Below are 10231 nucleotides of genomic sequence, written 5' to 3'. Positions count from 1 at the left end.
CATCACACATTGAATATATAGTCGGTCCGCAAGTATAATGAGATTTTTATCAAGCTATAACTGTTTTTATAAAGTCACTTAAATATATGATAAAATAGAAATTTACATTTCAATGCTAATCACGTATGAGCATACGTTAAAACAATTTTCATACAAATCAATCTGTGACTTGCTAGAGATTTCCTTTTTTAATTGTAAACAAAATTGCTGATGGATTGATTATACATCAACTAATAACGATATGACACGTTAATAAATTTAACCGGAAAAATATGTTTGTGTGGCGCATTGATGAGCCATGAAAAAAGTAAAATGGGACTTAATTTTTTTTTTTTAGGGTTTGCTCCAAGATCATTGATCACCGACATGCGTATTTTCTTTAATTTCTATTTTTCCAATTGATCAATCCGTTTTACCATTTTGTTGCAGACCCTCGAAATGATCATTTTCATACTGACTTTCTTTGGTCATTCCCCATATTTTTGTACACTGTGGATATACGCGCGCGCGCGCGCGTGTGTGTCTGTACAGAGAGGTCAGAGATACGTGTATACACGTAATTATACGTACATCGTTTTATTTTTTATCTTCACGTGCTCAAAAGCATTTTCACAATAATTCCTTTGACGTATTTACATATAAACATGTAACGCATATAATCCGTTAATAATTTATAGTAATCATTTACTACTCATTTATGCGTCTGCATCTTGAAATGCTAGAAATGCTAGATTCACCGTGCTCGTACCCTGTATGTATAAAATTATTGAGGTGATATAGATGCTAAAACCTTTTCCAAATATGGTTTCTGTATATTCATAGTGATTAAAATAAATTGTGAACGCACAGAAATTAAAACACAACACCGTTAAAATTTGTTAAATAAATTAGGCAAAAGTTCAGGCCTTTTTGCTAGAAATATTAATCGTTATGTCATTGAATTAAGTTCCAACACTACTTGAACCGGGTGCATTATTGGTATGATTAGTAGTTGGATGATTTTCAGATTTCTTACTAGTTAAATCTAAAAGGTCTGAATGGATCCTGAAATGCAACCTCGATTCTAACGAGTAACCGGTGTAATTCTTTCTGTAAAATAAGAAACAGTTTTTCTGTAGAATGTTTACCTATATCGAGACAAAGAATTATATCAAAGTAACAAAAAATTAACTAACTTAGCATCTTCCAAAAGTGCAATTGCTACTTGATTGTGGCCTTGATCTTTGGCTAACCGAGCCAACTCGACTGTTGCATATGGAAGTAAGTACGTGTCATCTTTGATCTGCTTTTCTAGAGCAAGAACGCGTTTTAAACAATCCTCAGATTGTAGAGGTTGCCTTATTTGTCTGAGGCAGGCTCCTTTCAGAAGCAATAAAAGTGCCAGGTTGTCCGCATGATATTCATCCTTACTGCAACAGTGGCAACATACTCAATATCGTAACGTAGTCTGAAAAAATTGACGCCATTTATATTAGTAAAATTAAAATAAACTTACGTCCTAGTGGTTAGACGATTCTCTTCTTCCTCAATTATTTTAAACAAATTCAATGCTAAATCTTGCCGTTTGACAAAAATCTTAAATAAATTCCACACGTACAGAAGCTCGAATACAGGAAGGACTAGATTCTTTTTCTGCGCAAAGTAACGTTCGGATTTCTTTATGACAAACTTTTCCATAGGCAAAGATTTTCCTGCTATGCGTTGCTTGAATGTCGGTGCCTGTAGTAACAAGGTTTCAATAGTTTGTTTCTCTTCACTATTAACTGAAGGCTTCATCATTATAAGAATAGCAGCTTTTTGATAAAGATAAGTCGTACGCGACCATTTAGCTTCTTCGACCAGCATGCTGGCAAAAGGCAAGGCTCGATCCCACTGTTGCTGTAAACAATGAGCCCACATCAACTCCCAGAAACAGAGATGATGGAACTGCGGCCATAACTCCTGACTCTTCCAAGACTTCGTGTACCACTCGATGCAACTCTCTACATTGCCTTTCGTAAATTCAAGCCTTCCCTTGAAGAACAAGAACCAAACACCATTTGGATATAAGCTTAATTCTTCATCCAGAGCTTTTTCGCACCATTCAATATCTCCTTCGGCATCGCTTAATAGGAACAACACTATAAGGTGATAAGCCAATAAAGTCATTGCACATAGGACGTGTCGAAGTCCACTCCTCTCTTTGTAGCCAGCTTGAAGTTCTGATAGGCCATACTCCTATAAATCCAATAATATGGATCATCGATTGTCATTCACATTTTTTAAGCTTTTCGTCCAAGTCCATAGAACTAAGCAATAAATAAGGTACCTTATCCCCAGAAAATCCTATAAACTCTAGTAGCTTTATCACACGTCCTGGTAATAATGAGATCATCTAAGAACCATTTAAATATATTTTTGTTACTCAGTGAAAGATACCCTTTAGGAAATTAATTATAAGATAATACTTCATACCAGATTAAATGCACCAATACCCATGCGAACACCGCTTTCAAAATGTACTTTGTTTTTCTCATGTTCCCACTTCTTCGTCTTCAATATTGTCAGGCATTCCCTGTTAAAAATTGAGGAAAACGTCACACAGGAAACACTTCATATGAAATGCGTTGTGTCCTTCAGCAGAGAGGCCAGAATTATTTACTTGTATGAAAGAAAGCAGGTACGAATTTTCAATCCAGCTTTGACAAAGCTGACCAAAGTCTCGTCCTCCACGAATGTAAGCATCGCCTTCAGTAGAAGCGATTCGGCATAGCACAGCTCCGCATGCACCTCATCTGCAATTTTAAGTTTTTATAATTTTCTACATGCGCCCTAACCCCCCCCCCCCGCTTCTTACTCTGTATCTATCTATCTATCTTTTACACTTCTTATTATTCTCATTTACACTTTTTCCATGCATGAAAAAGATATCAGTAACTATAAAAGTTCCCCTTTGTTAGGTAGAAGTGGCATTGTATCCATAAATATTTTCTTATTTAATAATATTTCTTAGGTCTATAAAATAAGTACAAACCATCATGACTTATAGTGCCTGGTAATTGTAAACTGCAAAGAACTTCTGGTTGTACATGATATACATACGTTGTACATCTTCATGATGATGTGTACCTGTTTTGTAGATTATCTAATGTATATACACACAAATATATACATTACCAATTGTATAACTATCATAGTTTGTTTTTTTGACGATTTTGCCCAAGTTTTGAGTAATTGTTGTGTGTTTACGATGCTTGGCACATACAGCCATTGATTGTTTTAGAGCTTCTGAAGCTTTTTCAATCTCCTTCTATATAGGATATATCAAAATAAAATTCAGAAAGACTGTCCAAGGAAATTTGATAATGATGTAATTATTTTGAAATTCTTACTTGTTCAAATGTCAAAATCGCTTCCAGAAATAGAAATACACTGTTTCCCAATGAATGATACAAGCTACTATCTGACCATGGCTCCAAAACTTTCTTTGCCCTGATGAAATCGTTGTTGAAAAAGTAGTGCATGGCCTGTGTAGCTTCCATCATTGCTGTATCCAAATCCATGTTATTTGGTCTACAAGAAAATATGAATTATGTATTTTTATTATTAGATGTATCTTCATTATTTTATTAATGCTATAAACTTACAGGGATAGCAATTCTTGTGCATCTTGAAACTAAAATATAAACAGTTGTGAAATCTGTCACTAAATCTACAATCTAGTATTATGATTCAAAAAATGACTTACATCATCTTCAGCCTCAATGTCTGACATAATTAATGAGGATCTAAAGTCTTCAACGAACTTGATTCCAGTATTATCTCCTTACTGTAGACACCGAAGTATAGAAAAATAATTCGTGTATACCAGAAATGTTTCTATTTATATCCTTGCAATCTATTATATATAAAATTCATTATTAGTTTTTCTTATCGAATTCAAATAATAGTTACTAAAATTAATAACGAAAGCATTCTATAAAACTCTGACACTAACAAGTATGGCAATATCTGTTGAAAATGGCTAATCTTTTTCCTAAAGACACGTCCTGCAAGTTTTTTATCATTCATCCAAAGTCATGTCATGATAATAGATAATTAACACGCATACACTTGCGGAATAAAAAATCATTTGATAAACACATATTTAACTAAATCATTGTCTCAGCACTATTGCAGAATATCTTGCTAGCGGTTAACAAATAAAAATTTAGAGTGATTAAAAATAAATTGACCTGCTGAAAGGCAGCAGTGTGCCCGTGTTCGATATAGAATGTGACTTCTTGTTCCTCGTTTAACTTAGAATATGCCTGTCAAAATAGACGTTTATGGGTCGCACGTTCCAAAGAACTAGACCGTCGTCAGAACAACAATCGCAACGATAAGGAGAATGACGATGACAATGTAAAGAATAGTTACGAGGTCGAATTGGTAATTGCAGAGAAAGAAGCAATCGAGGCAGAGGTAACAAACAAAAAATAAGCGAGGAATGCGATCAACTAAGAACACACGCAGACACGCAAGTAACGGATTCCGATAGATTTAATGGAGTTTCGTATTCAGTAGTGAAAGATTTTAAATAAGAAGTGACGGGGCGAATGAACACCCTTTTGATTTTCTTTGAAATGCACACTGGTAAATGGATTAGCGATAACGATCGTCGCACTGCTGTAAACAGAAAGAAGCCACTGGCAATAGTAATCGCTATATTAATTCCTCAAAAACAATTAGAATTATCGATCACAGATACCTATTTGTAGGTATGCGTATAATTAATACTACTACAAATAAATTGAAATGATTTATTTTGACCGTGTTCCACGTCGATATCGCTAGGTATCCTAACTTCACTTTAAAGCCAATTAATTACTTAACGGATCTTCATCGTCTTTGACGCGCGGTCATGATAAAATGATCATCGTCATCGTTGCCCTTACATCGAGATTTTTATTCCTAACTCAGGTTAACAACGTATCTATAAGATATAATTCCTGTTTCGTATCTTCCTTGATTATAGCATATATACTCATCCAAGCTCATCCTTGGCCGTGTATATATGTACAGTGGTGATGTAGCTATACAGTTCACGATGGTCAACAATACAAACCAATATTATCCTTTTGCTGATAATCATTATGGATTTCATCAGTACACCACGAACTTTTTATAAATAAGAGATTCAATCAGATTCGATAGAACACGGCAAATTATTGCGTCTTAAGAAGAAATAGTAGCGAGATATGAATGGAATTTTTAAATAAGTATAATAGAAAGAGTGAATATATTGATATTTATATGGCCGCTTAAAAAAAAACAACTTCCGTCGAGCGGTGTTGTCAGGGGGGTAGTGAAAATATGAAAAGTGAACAGCTGTTAGCCAATCGTTATATTTGTCTTCCTTTGAACTTCACACGCGATTGGCTAACAGATATTCACTTTTCGTATTTTCATTACATTTGAGTTACACAATCGACCCCCAGAGGGCCTATCACGGTTTTCGGATTGGGTGAAAATTACAAATGTCAGCAATTCACCCAATTACGATCAATCTCACCTCGTGAAAATACGAGACTACCCGCGCGAGGAGCCTCGGTACGAAATTTCATGTGAAAAGGTGAAACCGACGCAGCTTACCTCGAAAATAACGCGTACGTAGATGATAGCAGTATTACTGGAGCGATGGAGAAATTAACGAATAAAATGGATAATTTAATGGTGATGCTATTTCCAGATATGAGTAGGGAGATACATAACGCTACGGTTTTAGGCGATACCAAACATAGAACTTATACTCCTGGACGGGGAATAGCCTACTGTAGCAATGAGTGGAAAGTGGCCCCAACATGTTAAGACAGATATATCTCTCTTCGTTCGTAACATTCAGTTCCTCTCACTACGTACGCACGCACTACATCATAACAACGGCTGCCTCCAATCGAATTCCTTCAGTCTTCATGTAACTCGCGTTTCGCGTTAGATTGGTTAGGTTTTGTTAGGTCAGTAAAATTGCGCATTAGCGCAGTGAGGGGAACTGGACGTTACGAAGTGAAGAAGAGATATGCCTCTGTTCCAGCATGTTGGGGCCACTTTTAATGCGTCATTCCTCTTCCAGGAGTATGAGTTATACGAATCCATTCGTGTTTACGCTGACTGCAATATATACTAGAACGATGATCATAAAATCCTACTTCCGCACTCGCCGCTACGATTTTGCGCCATGCTTTTGGTATCGCCTAAAACCGTAGCGTTGTGCATCTCCCTACTCATCTCTGCTTTTAACAACGCCATTTCTCTCTCAAGAGTATAAGTACTATGCTTAAACCGGTGTAGTTAATGCTGATCTAAAGGAATACTGGTACATCTCCTCATTGGAGGAGTCAGCTATAAGGAAAGGAACGAAGATCTAAAGGAATTGATAGGTCATAGGCATTTCTACTTGTGAAGAGTATTACCGTTTAAAGCTCCCGTGTTATCGCGGTTCAATGTATAAGCTTTTAACTATGCTATTTGCCAATCAGATACTTGTATTTTGAAAATAAAAAAAGTTTATGCATTGAACCGCGTTGAAGAAAACGGATTTTTGACTGTCAAACAGCAAACTTTTCTTCTATTAAACTTAAGTCCTCCATGATTTGCTGCTACACGTGGCAGCACCGTCTCGAAGAAGTGGCAAGCACTATAGTACATTTAACTACAGTAACTACTTACGGTTGCATACGATTTGCCTACAGTTTCTCAGCACGACCTGCTTACAAGGTAAGGTCTTCCACCAGTTCGAAGACTGAAATAAGATTGTCAGCAGTTTCTATAGGAATTGTTTACGATAAATTGGTTATTTGTTTGATACCTATTTTTAACAGTGTCTAGAAGGCCATCGCATGTTTTTCGTTACTTTGACAGTATAATGTGTTTGTAAATATTTCTATCATAGAAACTCTTGTTTGTTATTTATATTGCATCATCGTGTCTGTAGATTGTATTGTACATTTTACACCTTTCATCATAGCTTTTACTATCTATAAGTTATATCTGCATTTCTTATTTTCTTATATTATATTAGTTTTGCTTTAAGACTTGTACATAACCTTCATTGTATGTCAATTTAACCATGTACTTATGCATACAAATTTGTTGTTTCTGTAGAATGAAAGATTATTTTCATTCCAATAAGAGTCACTTACCTGGAAATAAGTTACAAAGCAACTAAGGATTAGATTTAACATACACCCATTACATGTTTGAATTAGTCATTTAACCCTGAAATAAATTTTAACTAATATTAATACAAGGGATTCTAAGTAATTTTGTCTGTATAAATTTCTTGATTTCATGGCTTCAACATTGAATCAAAATGAATTGTATCATATGAATGTGCCATTGCATATTTAATATTCAATGTATATATTCTTTGATATTATTTGGTACTTTACATAATTTCCAATCCTGTGAAAACTGTGAAAACAAGCTTACTTTATTCTTTGAGAATCTTAATGAATTACAGGACTTGTGTGCTCAGAAATATTTGTTGCTTTGTAAAATGATTATTGTACATATGTACATAATGAGTATAGACAAAAAAGTTGTGATCCTTTTTTTCCCCTTAGTTGCTACAAAGGGAATGAAGGACATTTACTGCCTTTCTCACGAACGATTAAAGGATTTGTTAAGAATTGACTAGTAGAATTTTGATTTACCATGGAGAATCAAAGTCATCATCATCAACTTCATCATACTCAACAATCCTTCTGGAAGAAAAATACTCGTGCTGTACCAGGAAGGTATTTTCGAAAATCCTATATTTTTAAGATTCTAACCAACCACCACATAAAACATTTTATTACAGACCTAGTCCAAAACAAGATTCACGTCAAGGAAAAACTAGCAGTGTTTCCAGTCTTGCTGTTGGTTTGGTAGGAAGTGTTGCTGCGACTGGAGGGAATGCAGGAAGTAGTGGAGGTGGGTCAACTTCATTTCAAGATTTCCAGGAAAGTGTAGATGACGCATGGGACTCTGGTGACGATGAATTTTGTACCGTGTCAGACGTTAAAATATCGAAAAGGGTCAGCCACTCGGCAGCTCTTAGTGTTATTAACAGTCACAGATCTGGTGGCACAATCACAGATCCTCTAGGAAATATAAAGGATTCTATTCAAGTGCAGGAGAGTATTCCAACAGACAAAAAAACAGAGGCTTTTCGAAGACTAGCTGCGCAACCATTAGAATTACGAAATGCCAACTTGAATAGTACTGCACCTCAAACTAATCACAATCAACATCCTGCCGAGGATGCGGACATTAAACTCGGAATTTCACCATACCATAGACTCGCTCAATTCCCAGGAAGACCTCAACCTCTGCGACAGTCTTGTGCGCCGAGTAAATTCTTCATACCATCCAAGGAGCATGGTAGCCTTCCTTAATGAATCTTTTAACCTAATGTAACCTAGCATAACAAATACCAATAATTAATGTGATTACCATTAACGTTTTAGACGGCGAAAGTAAGGTAGATAAATTTCAATCTCTCCTGGATACGTCCTTACTCAATCTCGATGAATTAAGACAATTATCTTGGTCGGGAGTTCCTGCTAAATTGCGCTCTGTCACCTGGAGGCTATTGTCTGTAAGTGGGCAAGGTACCAACAAGATACCGTCTTATTGCTTATTTCGTTTTGTTATATAACAAACCTTGAAGTGATTGTGTGAAATAAAGTATTTAAAAATCACCTAGGAATATCTACCAGCAAACGTAGAACGCAGACAGCATGTTTTGGAGCGTAAACGCTTAGACTACTGGAACTTGGTAAAGCAGTACTACGACACTGAAAGGGATGAAGCTTTTCAGGATACTTATAGGCAGATACATATTGATATTCCAAGAATGTCCCCACTCATTGCCTTGTTTCAACAACCAACGGTGCAGCTCATCTTTGAACGAATCCTTTACATCTGGGCCATACGTCACCCAGCATCCGGTTACGTTCAGGTACTATTAAACAAGTAAATTTTCATTTTACACGTCGAAATCTTATATTTCCCAGCGCTTATTCTTCAATTCGATTTATATTAAAATGATAAAGGGCATGAACGATCTCGTGACACCATTTTTTCTGGTGTTTCTGCAAGAGGCTGTGCCAATCTCAGCTTGGCAGGACTTGGAAAACTATGAGGTCGCTTCGTTGCCACAAGAGCAACGCAATATCATCGAAGCCGATAGTTTCTGGTGCCTTTCTAAGTTTCTCGATGGCATACAAGATAATTACATCTTTGCTCAATTAGGTATTCAGCACAAAGTGAATCAATTGAAGGAACTCATACAGAGAATTGACGGTACCTAACATCATTTATGCAGAATTGAAAAAAGATATTCTCATGTAGTTAAAAATATTTAATTTTTTCCTAGCACCACTTCATCAACATTTACATCAACACGGTGTTGATTATCTACAATTCTCCTTTCGGTGGATGAACAATTTACTGACACGTGAAATTCCACTTCACTGTACGATTCGCTTATGGGACACGTATCTGGCCGAATCCGATCGCTTTGCATCCTTTCAACTTTACGTTTGTGCAGCTTTTCTTCTTCGTTGGCGACGTAATCTTCTATTGCAGCCAGACTTTCAAGTGAGCGCAATTTCATGAGCATTGTTACTTAACATCCGACTGCATTCTTCATGTTTTGTTCTGTTATTATGATTTTCTATTTAGGGATTAATGTTAATGCTACAAAACCTGCCAACTCAAAACTGGACTGACTCCGAAATCGGAATCCTGGTTGCCGAGGCGTATAAGCTAAAGTTTACATTTGCTGACGCACCGAATCATCTCCAAGCGCACGACTCCAGGTGACCATTTTTCTATACGTTTGGCTAATGTTCTTGGTTGACTGGCCTTGGTATCCGTTCTGGCTTCGGTTTCCAGTGGTATAGGCGCCATCCGCAAGGTAGAGTATTCTCTAATCCACAGGCCCTTCGTTCGGCTACTCATTCGGTCTTTCGTCAACTTTGTTAAAGGAATTCTTTCATAAGGATTTATATCATCATTCAGATACTTGAATCATGTACAATTCGCACGACTTCCACATTGGAAATATCAAATCGCTCCAATAAAGATCATTACGAGCTAACATTATTCGTAGTTGGCGTACAACGAAATTCTTTAACGTTATCATTTGCCATCTGCCGATTTACGGTAGCTTTATATTACTCCAATAAAATAAGTTATACATATATATATATATATAAAATAA

General features: G+C 36.2%; 2 protein-coding genes across 12 annotated transcripts; one reads left to right on the top strand and one right to left on the bottom strand.

Moving 5' to 3' along the window:
* Positions 1-560: 560 nt before the first annotated feature.
* On the bottom strand, positions 561-6702 carry LOC107269851 (tetratricopeptide repeat protein 39B). 9 transcript variants are annotated; one of them, XM_025087270.1, is made up of 11 exons: positions 6688-6702; positions 3728-3877; positions 3627-3655; positions 3372-3552; positions 3157-3289; positions 2642-2774; positions 2455-2554; positions 2309-2374; positions 1496-2217; positions 1176-1409; positions 561-1089 (listed from the first exon to the last, which is right to left on the bottom strand). In XM_025087270.1, the coding sequence occupies exons 2-11, from the start codon at positions 3752-3754 to the stop codon at positions 942-944; spliced, it is 1773 nt and encodes a 590-aa protein (XP_024943038.1). In that variant the 5' UTR covers positions 3755-3877; positions 6688-6702; the 3' UTR covers positions 561-941. The 9 variants fall into 9 exon arrangements, with proteins under 9 accessions (XP_024943038.1, XP_015599671.1, XP_015599668.1 ...); XM_015744185.1 differs by lacking the exon at positions 6688-6702 and adding an exon at positions 5614-5873 and having other exon boundaries at positions 3728-3808; XM_015744182.2 differs by lacking the exon at positions 6688-6702 and adding an exon at positions 5614-5775.
* LOC107269852 (TBC1 domain family member 22B) lies at positions 5607-10136 on the top strand. Of its 3 annotated transcripts, none has more exons than XM_025087272.1 (8): positions 5607-5627; positions 7584-7757; positions 7823-8385; positions 8472-8602; positions 8711-8965; positions 9060-9309; positions 9383-9606; positions 9691-10136. In XM_025087272.1, exons 2-8 carry the CDS (start codon positions 7675-7677, stop codon positions 9829-9831), a joined length of 1647 nt encoding a protein of 548 aa, XP_024943040.1. In that variant the 5' UTR covers positions 5607-5627; positions 7584-7674; the 3' UTR covers positions 9832-10136. The 3 variants fall into 3 exon arrangements, with proteins under 3 accessions (XP_024943040.1, XP_015599673.1, XP_015599674.1); XM_015744187.2 differs by lacking the exon at positions 5607-5627 and adding an exon at positions 6415-6735; XM_015744188.2 differs by lacking the exon at positions 5607-5627 and adding an exon at positions 6871-6891.
* The last annotated feature ends 95 nt before the right edge of the window (positions 10137-10231 follow it).

The sequence above is a fragment of the Cephus cinctus genome, unplaced genomic scaffold (assembly GCF_000341935.2).
Source record: "Cephus cinctus unplaced genomic scaffold, Ccin1 Ccin1_scaffold0690, whole genome shotgun sequence".
Classification (NCBI taxonomy): Eukaryota; Metazoa; Arthropoda; class Insecta; order Hymenoptera; family Cephidae; genus Cephus; species Cephus cinctus.
The sequence above is the reverse complement of the archived record's forward strand: the minus strand, read 5'-3'. Positions and strand labels throughout refer to the sequence as shown.

Excerpts from the sequence above, each read along its gene's own strand:
- LOC107269851 (XM_025087270.1), bottom strand. The coding sequence starts at position 3,754 with ATGTCAGACATTGAGGCTGAAGATGAT. Across the intron at positions 3,290-3,371 it reads CGATTTTGACATTTGAACAA|AAGGAGATTGAAAAAGCTTC; the intron begins GTAAGAATTTCA and ends TATCCTATATAG. Across the intron at positions 1,090-1,175 it reads GCACTTTTGGAAGATGCTAA|AAAGAATTACACCGGTTACT; the intron begins GTTAGTTAATTT and ends CTTATTTTACAG.
- LOC107269852 (XM_025087272.1), top strand. The coding sequence starts at position 7,675 with ATGGAGAATCAAAGTCATCATCATCAACTTCATCATACTCAACAATCC. Across the intron at positions 8,603-8,710 it reads TCACCTGGAGGCTATTGTCT|GAATATCTACCAGCAAACGT; the intron begins GTAAGTGGGCAA and ends AAAATCACCTAG. Across the intron at positions 9,607-9,690 it reads TATTGCAGCCAGACTTTCAA|GGATTAATGTTAATGCTACA; the intron begins GTGAGCGCAATT and ends TTTTCTATTTAG.